Source organism: Platalea leucorodia (genome assembly GCF_965183815.1).
Source record: "Platalea leucorodia genome assembly, contig: HAP1_HAP1_SCAFFOLD_371, whole genome shotgun sequence".
NCBI lineage: Eukaryota > Metazoa > Chordata > Aves > Pelecaniformes > Threskiornithidae > Platalea > Platalea leucorodia.
Genome location: NW_028121210.1, coordinates 35,481 through 59,529, shown reverse-complemented (window position 1 = coordinate 59,529; position 24,049 = coordinate 35,481). Strand labels below are relative to the sequence as shown.

Sequence of the window (24,049 nt, the reverse complement as noted above, 5' to 3'; positions counted from 1 at the left end):
GTCAGAATTTAAGTACCAAAGTCAAGGAAAAGTCGTGCCTCGTCAAGTAACTTCCAAACGAGACTCTAAAGTTTTTCAACAACAATACAGTCAAATCTTGAGTCCCAAGCGAGCTCTGTGCCAGCTTTTTCGGTATTACTGAGCTCTCTGACAAAGTACACCACCACACAGAAATGTAAGTGGCTTTATATTGTAGCCTCATTTATAATCTAGAAGAATAACACTGCTCGATTGGAAGCGCCGGTTTAAGCGCCCAGTGGGACTGGCTGGAATCACCGTGTAACCGCAAGGGATCAGCAGTTCCTCCCTGTCCGCGGCCCAAGCAGCAGCGCAGCACGCGGAAGCACCAGGCACACTGAGCCTCTCGGGCCCTCGGCAAGTATGAAAATTATTCCCAACGTTCAGAAGTCTGACTCACAAGCGCAAGGCATGTGTGGAAAAATAACGTCTAGATTGATCTTCAGTTTATCTCCCCTTGATTTGTCAACGTACAATTCCGGATGAACCTAGGAACAGAGGAAAAACAGAGAGTCCTGTTTCACTTGGAAGCAAACCAAAAGGCCTCTTTCCCTCGACTGCTCTGGCTCAGGAGCTGATTTTTAAGATGTGGGATTCGCGAGACACCTGAGCTGCTGCCTCCCACACCTTCCATGGTAGCTAAGCGCTTGCCATTTGTGATACTTTTAAAAACAACAATAATTTGGGAATCCTAGAACTTGGGGTGGGGACGGGGGTTCCTGCGCCTGCTTTCTTTTCTTTGGATTGCCTGCTTGTAGACAGCAGAGACAGCGAGAAGAGACTTTGAGACGGTCTCCTGCGACAGCGTTACAGGAGGCCACAAGCCAACCTTTGTGCCAAGCGGCTTTCGGGGGAGGGCAGCCCGCTCCCATCGTCAGGGCGACCAGCTCGGGGAACGAAGAAAACCCAAACACAGCTGCGGCGCCTGAAGCTGCTGCGTGGGGAGCCCGGAGGAGGCGGCGGAGCAGGCGGCGCCTCGGCGCGGGTGCGGAGGCACGGCAGGCCGCCACGGGCCGCCTCTCCGCCGGGGCACCGCGGGCAGGAGGCAGCACCGGGGGGCCGGCCCCTCACGCCCCCCCGCCGCTACTCACCTCCTTGGTGAGGTAGTACTGCAGCTCCGAGAAGAAAAGCAGCACCACGATGAGCCCGCTGACAACCGTCACTGCCAGGGAGACGAGAACCGCCGTCAGCCCCGCCGCTCGCGGCCGGCCGCCCGCCCAGCCCGCCTCGCCCCAGCCCGCCCGCCGCCACCCCGAGCCGCTGCCGAGCGCCGCCGAGCGCCGGCCCGCAAGGTCCCCCCGGCCGGCCGCCGCCCCACGGCGAGGCCCGGGCCCCCCGCCGGCCCCCCGCCGCCCTCACCCCGCCCGCTCACCCAGCGCGCCCCCGCACGTCTTGACCCGAAAGTCTTCCAGAGTCTTGGGGAAGGCATCGAACCGCTTCAGCCGCCACAGCGAGCCCATGGCGCCGCGCGGCCCGGAAGCAAACCCGCCTTCCGGGGCCGGGCCCGCACCGCCCCCCGAAGCCGGCCGAGGCGGCTGGCGGGGCCGGGGCTCCCGGTCGCCTCCGGGGCGGGAAGGTGCTCGCTGCCGCCGCGCCCTCTGCCGACCCACCCTGCCAACGGCCCCGGGCCTCTGAAGGACACCCGAGGGACGCTGACTGTGCCGAGAGCGGTTAGCTGAAGGGGCTTGATACCGAGGCGAAGCTGCTGGGAGAGAGCAGTTTTCACTCGGTTTGACATCCTCCCCCTCCCATCCGTTGCCTCCGTCGCCTCCGTCTTTGGAAGGTCTGCAGTTTGCTACCAATGCCCTTTTGAGAACAACCCAGCTGTCCCTCGGGCTGGCTGTCGCAGCCACAAAGCGGAAAGCAGATCATCTCGGGAGAGTACCAGCGCTTTTTGTGCTGAAGCATGAAAGGAAGGAAAAAAACCCCACTCTCCTGCCCCACCTTCAATCCCTGGCGTGTACTCTCCACCCCTTCATTTTGGTAACACCTCCATTTCCCTCTCTCGTCACAGGGAACGGCTGTGAACTCAAGAGGTTAAATCAGACAACAGCTCGTAATAGCTTACCCGTGCAGGTCAAAAACTAGTATAGTCTTTTCCTAAGCCACGTATTTACCGAGCACTTGCTTTTTGCTACTGAGAAAGTACAGTTCTGCGAAGTTTCTTTTATTAAAAAAAAAAAAAAAAAATTAAAAAAATCACTTGCACTAGGAGATGCTTCCAAACGCAAGCAGAACAAATGCACCCCCATTTCCCACAGCAAAACATAATTCATTTCTGGAAAGGGCACAAGACAGGAACCGCATGATGCTGCGGCTGGTCCTCTAGGGGACAGGACGGTTCAGAGACTGACCCAGCTTCCGAGTCTCTGCTTCCAGAACAGCAGCTTTGGGCTCCCTGGCCACAGCTGCTGAGGAGGAATCCAGCTCTTGGCAAATCTCTGGCAGCTTCCGGCTGGTCTTTGCACAGCAGTCTTGTGCCAGCTGCGTCTGCAGAAGGGACACCTGAAAGAGGCAAAAGGCTGAGCTCAGACAGGCCCACGCTGTTAGGACCATCCGTAGCTCCACGGTACCGGCTGTCAGGGAAGACGCGCCCTCTAACTCCAGCCCCGACAAACACTTGGTCCTTGTGGAACGGGAAGTAACAGGTTCCCAGAGTCACCCCGAACTGAACTTCAGATTATCATCAACAATTCAAGTTTCTTTCTGGCAACGGCAACTCACACCTACAGCACTGACACATTACACGTATATTAAAGACAGAGGTTCCCTACAGGATTTAGTAACCCAACTCTTTTTTTCCAAAAAAGAGATTTGGGCTACTGACACCTTAGTTCCACATGCTTTTTCCTCAGCAGGAGGACTACTGGTTACACGAGGTAGTGAGGAACCATTCTGTTATGACCTAGTTTAAAAACTTGACAGCTAGCACGTGAAAAGGGAGCAAACTCTCATTTTTCCTAACGTTAGAGCATTTCACAAATGAGCAGAGCATAATTTGATGAACAAAGCCCAGGGCGGGAAATGAGCCTTAAAGGACTGCTGAGGCCTTGAAAGTCCTCAAACTCTATTATTTCCTGGCAACACAGGGTTGTGCCTGCTGGGCTTTTTGGCGGGAGGGACCCAGCTGCTCTCACCTCCTGTTAGGTTTGCAGTGCAGCTCAGCCACAGCAGCTCTGGCACGTTCCCCTCTGCCTGCTTTGGAGTGGAGGAGATGCCAGCACTGGGAGCAGCGCTCAGTGCTTTGCTGTTTTGGGGAAAACGGCTCAGGTCAGAGGTTTTCCTCTGTTTTCAAAGTGACGTGTGCTTTGCCAACGGCTGTGTTCCACATAGGAATGCAATCCCCAACCTCAAGCTAGGAATATGAGAATATTCTTTCTTGGCGAGTGAACTCGAATAACAGAAGCAATTCCCAAAGGAGTTTTATGGCTTATGGAACCTGCTACATTTGAATTACGATACCAAGGTCTGTCAACGTAAAGCCAAACCCGATAAAAAGTGGGACCCTAATCTGCTAAGCATCTAGAGCAGACTAGATGTGAAACTCAGGCAGCCAGCTCCAGAAGGGGAATGCGTGGTGCTGAACTAGAAGCCAGTCGTGCACACGGAAAGCAAGACGGCAAAGGGACTTCACAGCAAACAATATGCGTAGGCTAGGGAACGCCACCACTGAAGAGAGGGACAGATCTGACCTTCTCTCTGAAATAATAAGGGCACCTTTGTGAAGGCTGACTTGGAAGCCTGAAAAACCCTCCCACGCTTTGGTAGGTAACCCAGAGGTATGAGTGGGAGAAGCGGCCATCTGCTGCTAAGAGCATCTCCCAGGAAGCGTGAGATCAAGTTCCAGTTCCGCTGTTTCCCAGACCCAGAGGAGTGCCCTAACTAGCCAGTTGAGGACTATTCTTTGAGCAGAGCACCTTCGTTTTCCTGCTGAACTGCTGAAGTAGGTCCACGGTGCAGGCAGACACAACAGTCACAAGGGGAAGGCGGTTCAGTTAGTTATCCGTAGCAACAGAACTTCAGACACTGAGGCTTCCAGGTAAAAACATCCTTAAACTATAACCTGATGGCTTCAGCAGCATTCTTGGCTCACTTGCCAGAGCTAAGCATCATATACTTTACTCGCATAAATCTTACATGCATTTTGCCCTGAACACGGGTGAAGATTCACATCCTCAGGGAGACCAGGGTGTACCAGACCCATAAAAGTACATGGAAGAGAAGTCTGGTGACTGCTGCTACTGCTGATACCACTGTCAAAGGACGCAGTAGGGTTCAGCAGCTGGAATGTACATTCTTACACCGACAAAACAGATGTCCATGCAGCGCTTAGGTCTCTGACTCAGTCCGATATTGGGATCATGATTAGCACGGAACAGCAATACGAGACTAATGATTGCCTGAAGGGTATAAGCTCTGGCACTGCCTTACATCCCTGGAGGCGAGGCAAGAGGAGAGGCAAGAGGAGTAACAGTACCTCCATTTGCAGAAGAAATGGGTTTGAATGGGTGAATGATGTTGTTTGGCCACAGCCAACAGATGTGTTTGACTGGGCATTTCCACTGCCTGGTGTACTCACTTCCTGACAGCTAAACAATACTCGGGCTGTAGCATCGGGCAAAGTTGTGCCCATCAGTACAGCCACAGCAGCTTTTGATGAGAGCTTTCCTACTCCTCACCTGGTTCCACAACTCAGCTAATCGACAACTGCAGCACCTGTGAGACTCCTCCTGTGAAGAAAACACAAGGATTTCTTTTTGGTCTCCAGTTTGGCCAGGGCCATGGTCTATACTTGACTTCTTTTAGGTCTATACTGGAGGGCTGCTGCCTCTGGGATTTGCCATCGTTCCTCTGTATGGCCAGACCCTCCTCCCACCAAGTAAGATTCTGTTCTCACCTGTCTAGGAGCAGGCACCTGGTGCTGGTCAGAGAGAGAAAATCTGCCTGCATCTCGCAGCGACCGACCTCGACAGTATCTCTTCAGTCTCCTCCGTTCATGTTCCACCTGCACATTGGATAGGAGAAAGGGTCGCAGAAACCTGCCACCAAACAAGGAGCAAAAGGGCCTCTGGACATCATGGCAAGGAGGTTTCTGCTCAGACTGTTCATTGCACCAGAGTGTGTTGGGGGCAAAAGGCACTCAAAGTAGACTATGGAAGAGAAAGACCAAGAGGAAACAGTTCCTGACACAAGAGTGTCAAATGTGTGTGTATGGGGACACTGGGGCAAGAAGGGTGGTACCAGAGTGAATGTGCATTTGTGAAGGCAATGGGGTGCCAGAAGAGAGAGAAAATACAAAAGCGTGTGTCCACAGGGGGAATCGGGAGAGGGAAGGAAACAAGCAGAGGACTTCCAAAGTGCTGTCTGTGGCAATGTGTTGTGTTCCAGAGGACCGTGAGGCTTTGCAGAGACAGTGAAAGCCTGTTTTACCTGCTCAAGAGTCCTCTTGAGCTCAGCACTGAGTTGCTTCAGCTCAGTCTTCTCAAGCTCCAGCCTTGCAACTGCTTGCTGCAGACGTTCCAGCCGCTGCAACAGGAGTCTCTTCTCTGAGAGCCATGATAGCTGCTCCCCTTCTGCAACAGCCTGCTGGGTATTCAGAGAGGAGATTATGTGCGCTGGTGCCACATAAAGGTTAGAAGAGCCAGAATCAACAAGGTGGGGAGAGTGACCGGACGCAGGAATGCACAGTGCTAAGTCCCTTCTTCTCCTGGTCCACAGACCAAAACAACGTGCCCTCTTCCTAGGGGCCTTCCTCCAGATCACTTTGGTGAAATCCAAGGCAAATTTGCCGTCATGCTTTTTTGGACTGTGGCACAAGTACATCCTGAATGCGCAACGAAGCCTTTAACCTGATCAGGCACCAATTCCATTATTTTTAATACACTGGAAAAGCTGTACCTCAGAAATCTAAATCTCTGAAAGCATCTTCTAAGCACCATCAGTGTAGCTGCTGTTCAGCCATCATTCTGCTAAGTTTAGTATATTAGTCTGGTCAACTGTGCCCTTTCCTTTCCACGCCAAATCCTAACCACAACACGTTGGCTAAGCTTGCCTAGATAGGAGAGAACCGATTACCCATCCCCAACTTTTGGACTTGAGTTAATTTTAACAGCAAGCTCCATAGTTCTTTCAGTAGTTCTGGGCTTGGCAGAAAACATTCCAGCAGGTGAATGGTCTCTGGCCAGAGCTACACAGACAGGCAAGCCTAATAAGCTCTATGTTTTTCTCCTTCAAGTTTCCTTTCATATGATCAAGATCCGCCTGCAGGTTTCTCACTTGTGATGCACCCTGTTGTTCTAGAATCATTATTTTCCCCTCCTGGAACTTGATCACCTGGTCTCTCTCCTCCAGCTCTTTGCTCATCTTGCTGACAGCAGTCCTTTGCATTTCTCGCTGCTTCTCCAGCTCCCGTATCTGTTCTTGCTGGGATCTGATCTCCTGATCTCTCTCTTCCAAGTCTTTGCTCATTTTGCTTACAGCAATCCTTTGTTTCTCTTGCTGCTTCTCCAGGTCTCGTATCTGTTCTTGCTGGGATTCCATCTTCTGTTTTTTCTCTGTTATGTCCTTAATAACCTGATCGAGAGTAGTTTTATGCATTTCTTTCTGCTTTTCCAGCATTCTCATCTGCTCCTAGTACAACTTCATTTCTCCCTCCCTCTCTGACAGGATGGCAGTCATATGAGTGACAGTCTCCTGCAAAGCTTTTCCCTGTGCTGCCTCTTTCTGGAGCATTTGGATTTTCTCCCACTGCATTTCCACTTCCTCATTCTTAATTTTTAAGATAGACAATGTAGTTTGAAGTTCTTGTTCAAGGCAGTGATTCATATCTGTTGCTGTATTTGCTCGGGTTTCAGAGGCTGTGACTGATTCCTGAAGAAGGTTTATCTCCCACATCAGTTTTTCTTTAACTGCTTGCAGTCTCTCCCATTCATGCTGCAAAACAGTGAGAAAAAGATTCAATAGTTCCGTCGATATATGTTTGCTTTTCATACTAGATTTGAACTCCTGCTTCAGCGGCAGTCAAGGGCTGCCCCCTCTCTCCCTGCCTCTCAGGATGTTGTAAGCCATTCCTGTGCCACCCTTTAGGTTGCATCTTTCCCAGCTTACTCAACCAGTCCCATCTTCCTTTTGGCCCTTCTCTGAACTTCTTCTGGCTCTAGTGTGTTCTTTTGGGGAGGAGCCACCAGAACTGCAGTCAGGATTTAAAGACCAGGCTAAGCATGATTTAGGCAGTGGCATGATGATATTCTCTCTATTAGGGAGGAAGGGAAGAGAGAACAACCCCAACATTTGATTTCCCACTTTGGGGTTTGGTTGGGGGTTTTTTTGGACCTCTACTGTGTAGAGTTTCCATGGTACCATCCTCTAGAACCCCACTGTCCCCTCTTGAAGGAGTAATGGTCAGACCACAGTCTGTCATTCTGTGGTTGAAATAAGGACTAGTTTTCCCCTTGCAGGCATACATATTTATCTGGATCAGCGCTTTTGTTTCTCAAATTTCTCTATTTTTTTCCCCACTGTCTGCTCTCAGATGGGCAATGTTGAACAGCTTTCTATTATTAGCAAACTTTGTCTTCTCACCCCTTTCTCCAGATCCAGACATTTAGAAATCTAAATACGGATTTGAACAAAAATAATTGCCCAAACCATGCAATGTAAATAGAGACAAGTTTGAAAATTACTTTGACTAAAGCTTCAAGGGCAGAAACCTTCAGAATTGAGGAAAACAAACACCCTGAATCGTAACTGAGTTTTATATGATTACAGCATCTTTTCCTGCTTATTCAGAAGAATGCAACTGGAAAAGTGAAAAGTGGCAGGAAAGCAAAAGTCTGGGAAACAAGGAATGATGAGTGGAAGGAAGGGGAAAATGAGGGAAACTTGGTCAGCATTTGCGTACTCTGTATCTTCTCAGATTTGGACTGAACCTGTACAAGACCAACCAAAATCAGCTCTCCACTGGAAAAAGTTTCTCCTTAGAAGTATTAACAGAAGGCCAAAAAATATGTAAGAAATGGCCCTCTGTGGCATCTGCCAGCCTTACCAGGACATCCTTTCTTTGCTTCTCAGTGCTCTCGAGTTTCCTTTCCAAAGACACCACCTCTTGATGCAGTGTCATAGCCTCCTATCTTTAGAGACTCTTTGGAGGCTGCTAGCTGAGATGTCAATTCTTCCACCTCAAGTAAAACATAACAAAGCAGTCAAAGACTACAGCTTGTCACTGTCAGCCGTATCATGTACTGTGAGGAAAGGGAAAGAACAACTTTACATTTCACCCTGTCACAAGAGTACCAGATTCACAATGGATACAGCTGACTTGTTTAAAAATCTAAGTGGGTCACCATGTTCAGCTGAAAAACCACCTTAGAAAGCAAGAGCAGCAGAAATCCATTCTGATGATTACTGGCAAACAGGCAAAAGGACTAGCCCATCTGTCCAGGGCAGCAGGTGAGATTCAGCTGGCCAGTAAGTCTCCTTCAGACCAGCTGAGATGGAGACCACAGTATGATGGCAGTCAGAGGGATTATCCCATCAGCCTGCTGCTCTGCAATGGAAAGGCAAGTGGAGAGACCACCTGTTTGATGACTGGAGTAGCTATTGCTGTTTCAGTCACCTGTTTTTGTAGACCATCCCTCTGCTGAAGAAGGATATTCATTTCCTCTTTGATGGTTTGGATTTCCTCCCTCTGCCTCTCCTCCGCTGCTTTGATCTTACTCTGAGTTTCCTGCAGCTCTGCTTGCAGTTTTTCTGTGATGTTCTGTAAACACAAATGGAGAGCAAGCTACTGAGACCTGCCATCAGGTCCAGCTTTTTTCTCTTTCTGTCTCAAAATCACATTCATTCAGCCACTTCTTTCTGCTTTTCTACCCAGCTCTGCTGCTGTTGTAACCCTTCCTTCCTGTTGCTGATCTCTGGAGCTTACCAGGCTCTGTGTTTTCAGTGCCTGCAGTAGTCCTTGCCTCCTCAGCTGCAGGACTTATGTTTTATTTCCTTGTTACTGCCCTTCACTCTGTTACCCGGCTCTCTCGGCCCCTCTCTCGGCTTACGTCCAATTGCCAACAGCCCGTTCCTTCAACCTACCCTACAAGTCAGGCTTACCTGCCCATTCTCTTGCTGCTCTTCCACCTCCTGCCTGAGCTCCTCCAGCTGCTGGCAGGCTTCTGTTAGTTCTCCCTGAGTTTGGAGCAGTGTCTCTAATAAAGCATTCTTCTCACGCTCCTTTTCCAGCAGGACCTGCACAGAAATAAAGAGAAGACGGGTTTAAACTTCCCATGAAAAAATTTGTGTGGTAAGACTCAAAGGTGGATGGGCTCACACGTTCTCAAAGCACTATGCTGCTGGCCTTCTAGGTCATTATCTGCCCACTTGGAGGCACAGATTCCTAAGTGAGATTGGCAATATAAACATGGTCCATCTGTGATTGAATCTTCAACAAACTCTTAGTCATCTAAGGATCGATAAGGAGCCCAGAAGAGTAAAAAAACCACACAAATTCTCCTTTCACAGTCTTTACCTCTTGCTTGGCATTTTCGACTCTAGTTCGTTCCTCTTCTTGTTGAGCTTGCATGGTAGCAACTTTCTGCTTCATATCAAACAGCTTCTTCTTGTGCTCCCTTTCTGTCTCTGCCTTCTCCTTTTCCCATTGCTCCAGCATCTCCTGTAGCTCTGAATGGTGCCATTCCCGCTTGCTTGCCTGATGAGGGGAGAAAAAGACTTCAAGATGGAGTCCCAGCCAAGCTCCTCAAAAAAAGGTGAAGCTTCTTCCCTCCCACAAACCCCCACCTCAACAGGGCACAGTAGTGGCTTTGTGCCCTCCATAAATCATGTCCTATCAAGGAACTTAAAAGAAGGGTCAGCAGGTGGAAGAAAAGGAGATGTTACCTTCCCCTCTCTGATGGCTGCCTGTTTGCTAGCACCTCTCACCTCAGCATTTCTCTCTAGTCTCAGAGTCTGTATTTTCAAAGCTCAACTCCATTCTCATCAATGAAAAGATGCAGATGGACGGCAGGGTGAGAAACAGGCCAGTACCCCGATGCCCTAGTCACAAGGCAGGCCACGAACTGAACTACCAGGAACAAGGGGCCTGTTCTATATGCTTTAAGCCCAAAGATAATACCTCTGTCAAGCATGACAGGACAGAAAGAAAGGAACAAAGTTCCCGTGACTGCAGTTGGCAGGAATGCTAGGAGTCGACCTCATGGTAGATAGGAATCTGTTAAGATCCTACCCCTTTGCTGCCACGCTTTGGGTGGGGACCACCCAACCTTCTATTGAACTCGTCTTAGGCCCACACTGAACCTGTGGCTGCATTTACTGTCCCAGCATAGTCCTGTGGGTCTTCATGTGCCCTCAAGTACAAGCCATTGGCTCTGCTGCCTGGCCTAGCAATGTGTGGCCTATGACAGATGATTGCTGCCATTTCATACACTCAGGCTATTATTCTTCTAAAGCCAGCCCACAAAGCTTGCTTGAAGAATTCAAAAGCATATTGTTTCCTACCATGTCTTGCAGGAGCTTCCTTATTTCCACTTCATGATCAGTTTGCCAAAGCCTGAGGGTTTTGTCATACTGCTGTTCTGTCCGCAAGAGCTGTTGTGCCATGTTTTCCCGTTCCTGCCTCATTAGAGATCTCTCTGCTTCCAGCTCACGTTGAAGGCACTTCACTTCCCCTGCAAACATGACAAATGGCAAGATTCAGTGCCTACACAAACAGTGGTTCTGACTTTACTAACCTTAAGGCATTTGAGTTTCAGTGTAGGAGGGATCTGTCTCCAGCTCCTTCACTCCCCAGAAGCACTGCAGACAGAGAGCTATTTTTATAACATCCTCCCTAGGCAGGGGGATCACCAGAAACAATGCACATGAGGCTCTCACCTTGTATCACCTCCTTGGCCTGTGTGACTGTGTGAAGGCGGATTTCAAGCTGACTCCTGGCAATCTCCAGCTCAGATAAGTGCTGCTGAGCCTCAAACAGGCTGGATTCCAGGGTCTCCTTCACTGACCTACAAGTTGCAAATACAGAGAGAAATGAATTTCTGGCTCCTGACACCCACAGGGAGTTATTCCAGTAAGAAGTGGTTCAAGATCCCTACCCCTGAGTACACAAAATGGGTTGCATGGAAACTTGATACAGAAAGCATATTTCTGCCATTTAAAATAGCAATGCAGGCCCCTCTGAGGGAATGCCCAGGCTTTACTTATGACCTAGCATAACACAGAAAGCCCAGCCGAATTTGATCTCAATAGCCAAATCTTAAATTGCTGTTGTCTGATCTATGACACACGGGTAGCTGTGCCCACAAAGTCTGTGCCAGCAAGCAAAAGCCCAGCTTTTTTTCCCAGGCTCACAGCCCTTATCTCATCAGCACTTCCAAGTTGTTCTGCAGGGGGACAGAATAAGAGTCTTTCCCTGGCTGACTCATGACTTCTTAATGCTGTTCATAGCATAGGTATAGGCAGGTAATTTTCCAGACTCCCTATATTTAAAAGGGACTAAATACATCAGATGATATAGTAAAATCTCATGCTTGTAGCAGCATTTTTAAGAAACCTGAACTAGATGTTATCTGAACAAGGACTACCTGAAAGGAGAGACGGGTATCCTTCAGTTTAAATTGTTGAAAGTTCAAAAGAAAAACTTGCTACTTTTCTTTAAGCATTGCTAAGTAGGCAGCAGCCCACGTGACTTGTCGCTCTTTCAAATGGAAGTTATAGTACTGCAGAGGCAAATTGTTACATCCATAGACTGCAACCAACTGCTGCGTATGACACGCAGGATTCTGGAACCAGGAGCTGAAGACACCTCCCTGATCTCACACAGGGTCCTGTGTGCCAGGTCCCTACAATACACAGCACTGCCTCACTAGTACAGGGATGCAATCAGGATAACATCCTTTGGGGTAAAGGGGCACCCGAGTGGTACAACAATAAAACCCACAACAGTAGGATTTTGCTACTTTGATGGACAATGGAGGATGTATCTTCAAGAAGGAGAACAAGCACGTATTTCTGATTACGCCAATCTCTGGCAGTCCAAAGCAAATATGCTCCCTTTTAAGGTCAGCCTCTAAAACAGAACAGAAAAGATAGAGTCCAAAACTGTGACAACAAAAGGCTCTTGAGAACAACATCTGGCAAGAATAGTTGCTACAGCCCAATAATTGACAAAACATAATTCAGCTGGATCAAATAAGAGAAGCTGGAGCTCAGAAGCAGCAGCAGCTCTCAAGAAACAGACTGAGTCAAAATGGTGTTTATCAGCCTTGCTAACACCATACTCTATAGTGGTAAAGTGTAAAAGTCAAGAAGCAAAACAATCTCTAAAACATCATTTGTACAGTTCTGCAAGTTCAGGAGTCTTCTAAAATACACCTAAGAGGAGGACAAACATCTCCATACGTTGGGTTGGTTTTTGGGGTTTTTTTTGGAAAAGGAGAACTTCTCGCATTTGATCTTAGAAACCTGATACAGCAGAAGGACAGAATCTTGTTCCTTCCCTGTATAACTTCTCCATGACACCTGTCTCTAAACAGCATGTGGTGAGGAGTACAGGACCCAGACATCAATGATGGGCAAGAAGTCCCAAAGACTGGTGAGCATTCAAAAGTTCCCTGCTGCCGGTGTAACCAACTCTAGGTCCTGCACCATAGGTAGCAAGTTAGCTTAGAAACAGAAGGCCCTCAAGGTGTTCAGCATGAGCCTCTAGCTTCACCCTAAATGGCAGTGTCCTACTCACAATGTCCGTACATAATAGCCTTGAATTCCAAAGATCCCACGTCAAACTACTTGATAAGCAAAGAAAGATCTATGTTCAAATACACAGAACAAGAAACCAAAACAAGAGAGAAGCTTCAGGTTTCAGTAAACGTCTGCATGGTTTAATTATTACTCAGTGCAGAGCCAAGGTACCAGATACTGAGGAATTGTATTGGCTTGCTTTGGACTTGACATAGGAATGTGCAAGGGGGCAAAAACATGAGCCCAAGGCTCAGGAGAGCTTTGTTAGCTTTAGCTGTCAGAAAAATAACATTCAAATTATGGTATACTGGGTTTGGGTTTTTTTGTTGTTTGGTTTTTTTTTTTTTCCCCATGAGATTCTTCCATTTTCTGTCCATGGAAGGTGAAAACATCTCAAAAGCAGACAGGATGCAATAAATCCCCGTGTAATGATTACCACCTTTATAATTACACACATGAAGTAATGTCCTGCCTAGGGTCTCCTCCCTGCCTTTACCTGGCCTCTGCCAGCTGCTCTGAAAGGCCTTGTCTGTCCTGCTCTGTGGCTGCCAGTCGCACCTCTAGGGCAGCCTTCTCATGCGCCAGCAATTCCTTCTCTTTGGACACCCTGGCCAGTGCGTGCTCTTGGCAAGAGGTCTCCTGGTGCAACTGCTCTGGACCACTGCTAGCTGACTCTTGCTGGCAGCAAACCTGAAAGTGAGACAAAATACAGTTAGAGTCCTTTCTCTGGAGTTCTGTGCAGAGCCAGCCAGTGCCAATTCTGAATCAGCTAGAGGAGAAAGAGCTCCTGTACTTTGGGCTGAAAGTTTAAGAGCATACGCTGGATACCACGCTAATACCCTGGACTGCCAAAAGACACTAGCACTGTTAACTTGAAAGGGATGTGTAAGGCCCTACTGGGTTGCCTGGGACCAGAGAGCTCCTTCAGAACAAACGTACGTACCCCAGACTACATGTTCTTATGCAAAAATACTACATTTTCCAGAACTGCCACCTTGCAAACTAATATTCTATCAGAATCCATTCCAGTGCTGGAAATTTTCAGGGAAGTTAGAGCAAAAGCAACTTTGTTCACTGAAGAAAGTGAAAATACACATGGTTCCTCCTTCTAGGAAAAAAAAAAAAAGAAGATCAAAGCATCACCTACTTTAGTGTGTAAAACAGTTGGATGCAATGAGGTGATGCTTGGCAGGGAAACAGCCCTTGTGGTGAGCAGTATCATTTAGTGATTTATGGAAGTCTGGCCAATGTGGCCAAAGAGATGGTAGACACTATTTGTACAGCAGTTCATGTCAACAATACTGTTTACTTGTCTTACACAAAGAAGTTGTCTAATATACCTTGCTGGTATTCAAGTTTGAAGATTAACCGTGATTTTTTAGCTTTTTTCTTCAGTATAACACCTCTGCTGGGTATTTGCCAAACATACCACGTACTCCAAAACTAAGACTGTCTAACAGAGAACAGACCATCAGAAACAAACAATTCTCCTCTCAAATTTATCCCATAATACCCAAGATTGCACATTATGAAATGGACACTTAAATGATGGCAAAGTTCCTAGTCTCCTCCAGGGATAATGATTCTCCCAAGCTCTTTTTCCACTGTACCGAAATCAGTTAGTCCAGAGTAAACAGTCTTGTGTGATCATCTATTTCTCCTCTTCTTCCTCAAAGCCTAGAGAGGCTCTAGCAATTCAAAGCTGCGTGTATGTCTTAAAATACAATTTCAACAATATCAAGATGTCATTCCCATTCTTAGCAGTACAAGATAGCAGACATTGACTTGCAGCTTTGTCCCGCTCTCTAGGCTCAAACAAATGGAAAACATCTCCCTTGACAAAAACACTGCAGAATGCAACAGATACAGCTTAACTGAGCCAAGCAGCCAAAAGCCCACCCAGAAAGCACCAGGTTTTTGGTCTCACCTGATTGAGTTTCTCTTGGGTTTCTGCCTTCTCCTCTGCCAGTATCCCCAGCTGTACCTGCAGCCCCTCCTGTTGCTCCTCTGCTTTCTTCAGCAGCTGTTCCAGGTGGGCTTTCTCTGAGCAGAGCTCTTCATTCATTCTTTCACACAAGTTCAGCTTCTCCTGGTCAGAGATCTTTGCTCTCTCCATCTCGTCCACTTTACCTGACAGAACGTCATTCTCTTGCTCCAGCTACAATCACAAAAGCACAGACGAAATAAAATACAGTAAGATTTACTATGTAGAAGGTTTGGCTTGGACAGAAAAAGGAATATTTCCATATTCAGGCAGTCATACTGTCTGAAGGCAAGAGGTCTGAAAAGAGGCAGCAGCTGGAGAAGAACACCTGGTAAGATCTTTGGCAACTCTGCTCACCTGCAACACAAGTTTCTCCAGCTGCACTTTATCCAATGCAAGGGCTTCGTTAATACTGCTCATCTTCGTTGTTACAACATGTAGATCAGCTACTTCAGCACTCAGCTTATTCTGAGCTCCTGTCAACTCTGCCACTGACTGCTCTGCCTGAAGAGACAAAAGAACAACATGAAAACAAAGACAGGAAAATCCCTGACTTCAAGCGGCAACTCCAGATCCCCTTTTGTGTCTCTGACATACTCCCAGTTCAGTGTTCCCAAGAAGCACGTGGGGACTAACTACACCAAAGAGCCCGTGTGGGCTGATCACCATTTTCCAAGGAGAAGAACAACATTGTCCCTGTCCCTTCTACTTCCACAGAAACAGCATCTGTGGTGGTCTTGCTATCACAACTCCCTCTCCCACAAGTGCTGCCTAGGAATAAGGTGGCCATACCTTTTGCAGTGCCATTGTAAGCTCATGTTTCTCTTGCTTCAGCAGATCCCTCTGAAGGTGCGATTCCTCTAGTGTCTCTCTCACGACTACCAACTCACTCTGTAATAGCGAATGTTTTCCTTCCAGTGCAGCTAAGTCCTTCACTCTATGAGAAGGGGAAAGACTAAGTTTTTAACGTAAAAACATTTTTATTTCCAAAACCAAGAGTATAGAATCACAGAATCATTTAGGTCGGAAAAGACCTTGAAGATCATTGAGGCCAATCGTAAACCTAACACTGCCAAGTCCACCACTAAACCATGTCCCTAAGCACCACAGTCCACACATGTCTTCTAAATACCTCCAGGGATGGTGACTCAACTACTTCCCTGGGCAGCCTGTTCCAATGCCTGATAACGCTTTGGGTGAAGAAATTTTTCCTAATATCCAATCTAAACCTTCCCTGGCACAACCTTAGGCCATTTCCTCTCATCCTATCACTTGTTACTTGGGAGAAGACACCAACACCCACCCCGCTACAACCTCCTTTCAGGTAGCTAACAGCTTCCTGCTCATTAGTTCTCTCTCTCCTCTTTCATACGTTGGATATAAGACTTTCCAAAGGTCTTCTTTCAGTAAGGCAGATGTTTAAAGTCCAGATTACTATTCACACAATTACTTTTGCCTTCAGCAGTGAATTGATGAAAGAGCTTGCAATCTATTCGGGGAGATGTGTATGAATTTTCAATCCAATGCTCATAGGATCACAGGATGATTCAGGTTAATATGACTCATGTTGCAAAAATGGCACTTCTTGCCCCAAAGGCTTTCTGTACTCAGTCTTGCAAGGAAATGTCAGTACAGAGGTGCTACGTTGCTTATGATGGTCCTGTGCAAATTCCTCCCAATTCCTTTAGCACAGCCCTGGGTAGCAAAAGGGCTGGACAAGAGACAGAGCTCTCTCTATGCTGGTCTCAATTTCTCACCAAGAATCAGTTAACAGCAAAAACACTGTAATATCCAAGATCTTTTCCAGTCTTGTCTTACTCAGAAGAGCTTCTGTCAGTCATACAGTTTTTCCTATCCATTCTGTTGAAGGCAATAGTTTGACTAGGGACAGAAAAAAGGCTGTGCAGAATGAGTGTGTTTTGAATGTGAACACAGCCCATCTATGAACCCAAGAAGCAGCCACAAACGATAATGTTGGTAACAGCAAAGTTTAAAACACATTTACCTGTTCTGAAGCTCCTTCTTCTCCATGTCCCCCTTAACTTGTAAGCACATCACTTCCCAAGTCTTCTGGCTTATTTCCTGTTCCACTTGCTGCTGTGCCTGATCCTTCAGGACAGGTCTACCCAGAGTGACGGACTCCCAGAGCTGTATGCCAGAGCTTAGGCGAGAGCAGTTTACAAGTATAGATCCAGAAAGCCTCATGTGCTCTGCCTTCAGCTCTGACAAATCTCTGAAGAACAAAGAAAGAGAGAATGTTCATACCACCATCTTTATCAGCTGACTCATTTTTGAAGCACGTAATTGCGCAACAATAAAAGCTGGCAGGAAAGACGACATCTTCGTTGGGGATGAATCATTCATCTCACACTTTGGGATCAGGACACATCTTGATAGTTGAGCAATGGGTCTACTTGATGGCTGAGGAATGAGTCTATTTTCTCCTCAGAGATAAGAAGAAATGTATGGAACAGCCAGAAGGCTTCAAGAATTAACTAGCAGGTCAGGCATACTCCACACATTAAGGAAAGCTTATAGTCAAATAAGGTAAACGGCTGATGGTAACCCAGAGTTTGAAATTGCATGCTGACATCAGAAGAATGTACTATTACAGCAACACTGTTTTTGTTTGCATAGAAGGCAACTGTGAGAAAGGAACCTCAGAGCCCAAGAACAAGAAAACAATCACAAAAAGGAGGTATCAAACTAAGCAAAATAAATTGGATAAATGCAATAATGGGGTAGAGAAGCTATTCTTTCTCTCAGCAACGTTGGTACAGGAATAACCAGATGCAAACTGACCAGAATAAACGTAAGCTGGAACTCAGAAGGAAAAAAAAAAATTCATGAATGATCTTTCCATCAGGAGCAGTGGGAAAAGAAAGCCAGTGAGATTTAAGGCAGATTTTAATCGCTCCATAAAAGGGACGGCTCTACATGCTGCATGCATATCTGTGGTGAGTCTCTTCCAACGTGTCCACATATGCCTGTGTCTGTGTTAATATGCCCAAACATCAACATCGTCCAGTTCATCTGTTCAGGGCCTCTGCACTGCTTATAGCCCAAGCCCCCCAGTTTTATCTGAAAATTAGCACCAAACAAAATGATTCTGAAAATAGCCTAAAGCATGCTTAATGGCATTGCTTCAGACTACCAAAGGAGAAATCATATCTTTAGCTGCAACTAAAGTAACATCAAGGCTCAAAAAGCAGGTGTGAAGGGAAGCTACATTTTTTCTGCAAGAGACCTAGTCTTAACTTCTACTCACCGGTCAGTGGCAGCCTTCATTTCCAGGAAATGACGGTGGAAGTTTACCACCTGATGCCATAGGCTGAGTAGACGGTTACGTTCACCTCTTAAGTAGCTGTCATAATGCTAAACATGCAAAGACAAAAAGAAATGCCAATTCAGCCTTCGCCGTCACTGTACAAGTCTTTCAGATAGGAGAGAGTACAACCACCATCACCAGGTCTCCTTTAATAACAATTCCGACAGGGGCATCAAGGACTGAACAGGCACCACATAAGCATCCTCAGTAGACCTGCCACCTGACTTCAAAGAAGGGAACATCCACACCACTTCTCCTGCAGGAGTGGATAGCAGCAAAGCAAACTGATCATGATTCATCATCTCGCCTTGCAGAGGTGTCTAACAGTCTTGGTGGCGGAAGACAAAAACAAGTCCCTCCAAGACCAGTGTCAGGTTTGCTTACAACAGGCTATTGGTAGGGGAGGCCTGTCTCGTTCTTCTGTTGGCTAGTCTGAATGTGAAAACACACAGACCTCTCTGGTCTCCACTGACGTAGACAGAGATTTAGGAACTATCAAAAAGACGAGCGTTCATGTGTGACTGCCCTACAGTGTCCAGAAACAGCAAGCATTTGCCTTTAAGGCCGAGCAGTATGGTCACAGCAGGTGGGCATCTTCCATCACCACAATTTGCTGACACTCCTCCATCTCACACCCCCGTCTTCTGCTAGTCAACACCAATACATCCCCAGTGTAGCCACAACTTTCACACAGCAAGTCCTCTATGCCAGAAATAAGATGCATTCACCTTCTGCTCTGGCATCACGCCTGACATTCCCATAGCCTATCCTTACCTCACATTCATTGCACCGTTCAATCTCCTTCAATTCCAGCTCCTCCCGGGCCTTCATCCAATCCGCCGTCAGTTTTCCAACATCTTCTTTGAGGGCTGAATTAACCTCATTTGCTTTATCTAGGTGCTCCCACAGGAGAGTGTTCACTTCTGCCAGATTCTCACATCTTGGAAAGAAAGAAACAGCAATGAGGTCACTGAACAACTGCTATCCACAAGCAGCATCCCCCCGATTTTCCAACTCCTTCAACAGTGACTTAGTTGTCAAACTGAGAAGTAGTAAAAGTGCTTTCTAGGATTAAGTAAGACCTCTCTGTTAGGGCAAACTCATTTGCTTCTCCTTGCTTTGAGCCTTCAATTTCCATCTACAATTTTGGTTCCCCCTTCCTCTTCAACTTTGATGGTGCCCACAGTTAACGTCTTGCCTCCCCTTCATGCTGTCCAATCAGCGGATGCATCATCTTTCTCTATCGTTGTCCTGACCACCTCTCTTCCTTAGAGAGGACTCTAAGTTTCCATGTCCTTTTCCCTTGCAATGTTGTACCCACTGCTGCCCTCACCTTCTTGTTAAGCCTCTCCCTGTCCTTGTCCTATACACTGCGTAAGACCTGTAGCAAAGACCCCACCTTTTTGATCCAGTAAACCGCACACCACAAAGACAGCACCATATATGTAGGAGAAACAGCTTTACATGAAACCTTCAACTGAAAACTGAAAAGTCAAGCACTGCAGGCTAATGACTTTAGGGCCACAGACTAATATCCCACCCAGGAAACATTTCATGAACAAAATTTCAAGAACTGCTGCCGTGTGAAGAAGCACAAAACTCAGCTTCTGGATCAAAACAGGAGCTGTGCTTCTCCCACCTTAGCTTGCAACATGCATAACACACCACACAGATGACTTTTACACCACACACAATTTATCTCTTGGGCAGAGGAAGAAAGAAAAGCAGAGAAAGAAATGTGGCAGAAGATGCCTGTGGTGCAAAGTGCTCTACTGGAGGACTCTGATACAAGCACAGGATATGCTATTCAGGTAAAATCAAACAGGAAAACTCCTGTGCCATTAAATGTTCAGGCTGCCAGGGTTTGATTCTCAACCTAAAATGGGGCTCTGCTGAGGAGCTCACCTACAGAATCATAGAATAATTTAAGCTGGAAAGCAACCTTTGGAGGTCACCTGGAACAACCTCCCACTCAAAACAAAACAGAGCCATTTTACCTTTGATGCTCCTCTTCCAACTGAAGCAGTGCTTTCTTCAGGCTGCGGTCTTCTGTGGCTTCCCACCTGCCTGGAAGGGATCCCTTAAGAAGAAAGGAAATGTTTAGTCAAATTCTTGTGTTCCTTTCACTACTGTTAGCATCAATCGCTTTCCCCTCTGGTTGTTTGGTATCTCAGGACCTCGTGGCTTCTTCCAGGCATAGCAGTGTCGTGACTATGGAGAGGAAGGGAGGGGAAGGGTGTTACTCAATGTGAGTAGCTCTCCTCAGTCTCCCACTGTTGCACCCTCACAGCTAGGTATCCTCAGCTCATGACCGTGAGTGCTCACTTAGACTTGAAGCCTGGGAATACTCTCCTTCTCTCCTACCCTTCATTTCCTAGGTTTACGTTAGCCGTGAAGCAGAAAGAAAAGCACAGAGCCAGCTCTGTATGTTGAATGCCAGCATTCTTGCCTTCCAAAACGCTGTTTCAACTGATTCTTTTTCAGAGACAGCCATAGAACGTAACAGGCAGTATAGCCCTCTCCTGAGACCTAGGACAAATGTTACTCCAGCAAGTAATAAAGCACTCTTTCACAAAATTAAAATCCTTCTTGATAGGGTTTTCCGGACTGGCATTTCTGGGACTACTGGCTGCTCTAAGAATGGCAACTGGACAAAACACTGATGGGCAAACTTACAGTGCTTCTTTAAATCCTCAGCTGGCAAAATCTTGTTTTCCTCTGCCATTGCTTTGGGGAGCTTTTTGTCTGCGTTAACAAATGCTACGTACACTATCTTTAGTTAGCAACCTGCACACTCACCCCTCCTGCTTCCACGTGCTGCTCCAACTCTCGACACCAAGTCCGGTACTGCACTACCTAGGTGGATACATAGAATGCAGATGAGCAAATGCAGCTTGTAACAGACTTGGCTCCTCCTGCATTAGCTTTTCTCTAAGTCTTCACAGCCTAAGCACAGTACTGCTGATGCAGTCAACAAGATGTTATGATACAGGGAAGCTTCACTTTATCTAATATTAAAGAAATTGAGACAGGGTTTCTTTTACACATAGCGCTATCTGCTCATCCTCAGACAGCGATGGCAAGCAGAATGATGAGACAGACTTAGCCAGCCATGGCTAGCCTATGGCCACTATGTACCCCAGATCAATATTGCCAATGGGCTAAAAGTCCAGTGGGTCCTTGAAGTTAGAGAAATGAGTTTTCAAAATTGCTTTTCAATATTTCGCAAGTTAGTTCTGACCACAGTCCTGCTCAGCCACTGCAGAATATGGATTTCTGTTCAGCTGCAGAAAACAAAGCACGGGCCAGAAAAGCAGGACGACCGCACAGCAGCGCCGTGACCACCGCCAGGTACTGGGCCGGGCACGGCACGGCCTGCCCCGACCCTCCGCCCAGCTCTGGCACCCTCCTCGCTGCCAGCACTCCTGCGCCCCGGGCGAACCACGCCAGCCCTGCCTCTGCCTGGGGCCGCCCAAAACCGCCCCCGCCGCCGCGACTCCTGCCTCTGGGACAGCCCCTTGCTCACGTGGCCAAGCAAGGGCGTTTGCAAGCCAGGCATCGTTCTTTGACTACGGAAAAGACCTAACGAGAGGCTCGGGAGGCTGGCAGCGGCAGAGCGAGGCGCCCAGCAGGCCTGGGCGGGCCGGGCGGCTCCCGGAGCCTCGCCCGGCCTCCGGGCTCGGCGCCGTCCCGCCCGCGGCAGCGCCGGGGAGGGCCCCATTGGGGCCGCGCGTTCGCCCCCCGAGCTCTCTGCCGCCGAGTCCCCTCTCGGCGCGGCGCGGACGGCCGTGGTACCCCGACACCACCACTGCGGCCCGTCCCCGGGCACCTCCCCCCTGGGCAGGGGCCCCCGCTCCTCACCTTCGCCTGCAGCTTCCGCACCAGCACCGCTTGGCGGTGCTGCGCCTCCTGCGAGCTCTGCAGTCGGCGCTGCAGGGAGGCCTGGCTCCGCGCCGCCATGCCCCAGCTCGCCAGCCTGACAGGCTCCGGAGCGGGGGCTGCTCCGCGGCCTGCCCCGGCGGACCGCGCTCAGGCGGCCCCGGGCCGCGGCCTGGCGCCTGCCGGGGCGGGCGGAGCAGCTTACCCTGCCCGTCGGGCGCGACCGGGAGCCGGGCCGCGGCGGGGGAGAGCCGGGCTCGCTCGGGTCCGCTCTGTGGCAGCGGTTCCCTTTTCCCTCCTCGCTGACGGGGCCGCGCCGGGCTGCGGTGCTGCCGCGGGGGAGAGGCCCTCCTGGCAGCGCTTGCTCCAGCGAGTTCTGCTCCGAGACCGTTAACGGCCCCGGAGAACGTTGCGGGCAAAAGGCGCTCCCTGGGGAATCTGGGAGAGAAGGAGCAGGAGGAAACGGTCCCCGACACCAGAGTGTCGGCTGGGGGGGGGTATGGGGACGCTGGGGCAAGAAGGGTAGGACCGCAGTGACAGCAGAAAAGGTCCATTGCACACGGAAGCCAACTGAACAGCTAGAGCTTTCTACTAAGAGCTCAAACTTCAGCCCTTGACTGCCACTGGAGCTGGAGTTCCAATCTAGTACGAAAACCAAACATACAGAGATGGCATTATTGACTTTTTCTCCCTGGTTTGCAGCATGAATGGGACAGACTGCAAGCAGTTAGAGAAAAAATGGTACGGGAGAGAAAACTTCAAATTTACAGGACAATGTACTCTGTGAATTGAGCTTTATTTCATGAGCTCATGAAGAAATACAACAAACAAACATGACAAACAGGGCTCAGTCCCCTTTGCCCAGACTAGTCTATTACATGAATTCACTTAATCACCACTCAAGTCATGAGGTTTCATAACTTACAACCTGTAACACTTAATTCGTGCACTTAGGAGAAAAAAAAAAAAAAAAAAAAGAATTGGTTCCATAGTGAGAGTGCTCATCCTTCCTCCTCCATCACGGTGCAAGCATCTCCTGTATCCCACTGGGAAGCAAAAAAGACTCAGCAGTCCAGCTGCTGCTGGATCTGCTTCAAAGGCTTTTTGGGTAAGCTGATGTTTTATACCTTCCAGCTTCGAAGTCTGGTCTATGCCATTTCCAAAAGTCTGACAATACGGCCAGACAAAGATGATGGCTGCAGGAGACAGCCAGCTGCAAGTCTCCCTGAGGATGTGAATCTTCACCGGTGTTCAGGGCAAAATGCATGTTGGCAATCAAGTTCCAGGAGGGGAAAATAATGATTCTAGAACAACAGGGTGCATCACAAGTGAGAAACCTGCAGACGGATCTTGATCATATGAAAGGAAACTTGAAGGAGAAAAACATAGAGCTTATGTCTCTGACTCGGCAGATCCAAGAACTGGAAATGGAGAGAGCACAGGTGAAACCTCTGCATGCAAGCCTTGAACACCTGAGGGCAGTTCTTAAGGACAGAGAGAGTGAGTGTGATTCTCAAAGGGATCAGTTAAGACTCTTGCAGCAGTACAAGGAAGAGCAAGAGGGGTACCTGCAAGAGCTTCGTGGTAAAGTAGAAAAGATGATGCTTTCTTTATCTAAAGAAGATCAAGAGCTTGAGTCACAACAAAAGCAAATCCAGGAAGCTGAAGGAGTCATGGAGATGCAGTTGAGGACTGTCCGTGACCAACTGGAGCAGACCTTAAAAGAAAAGGACAGACTCATAGACATCCAAAAGCAACAAGCAAGGAGCTGTGAGGAAAAAACAGAACAGATGAATGTCTTACACAGAGACTTAGAACACGCTACGGCAATACTGAAAGAAAAGGATTTAATGATTGACTCTCAGAAGGAACTGATTGAGACCTTCCAAAAACAACAACAACAAGACTCTGAATGGCAGAAGGAAATTCTGCAGCACCTTCAAGTGGCACTAAAGGAAAAAGAGCAAGAAATTTTATCCCTTAGAAAGCAACATGAGGCATGCAAGGAAAAGGAGGAAAAGCATGAAGCTGAGCAAACAAATCTTCAAGCAACAAAACTGACTGTGAAAGAAAGAGAAAAAAAGATAGAGGTTCTGGAGGAG

General features: G+C 48.0%; 2 protein-coding genes across 2 annotated transcripts; both read right to left on the bottom strand.

The window, feature by feature from the left end:
• Positions 1-418: 418 nt before the first annotated feature.
• Positions 419-1,544, bottom strand: LOC309604125 (endoplasmic reticulum-Golgi intermediate compartment protein 3-like; the record flags this gene model as incomplete). The annotated part of the gene is made up of 3 exons (XM_082339036.1): positions 1,391-1,544; positions 1,110-1,180; positions 419-506 (listed from the first exon to the last, which is right to left on the bottom strand). Coding segments are annotated over exons 1-3 (247 nt in total), but the record flags the coding sequence as incomplete, so codon positions are not given.
• A 799-nt stretch (positions 1,545-2,343) lies between these two features.
• Positions 2,344-22,028, bottom strand: LOC309604124 (uncharacterized protein; the record flags this gene model as incomplete). Its single annotated transcript, XM_082339035.1, is given in 21 exon segments — positions 2,344-2,523; positions 4,698-4,748; positions 4,916-5,023; positions 5,449-5,633; positions 6,216-6,648; positions 6,652-6,951; positions 8,633-8,776; positions 9,118-9,252; positions 9,533-9,712; positions 10,519-10,688; positions 10,894-11,021; positions 13,253-13,446; positions 14,684-14,914; positions 15,098-15,244; positions 15,533-15,677; positions 16,746-16,973; positions 18,009-18,115; positions 18,843-19,008; positions 20,066-20,148; positions 20,868-20,924; positions 21,930-22,028. Coding segments are annotated over 21 exon segments (3,471 nt in total).
• Positions 22,029-24,049: the final 2,021 nt, after the last annotated feature.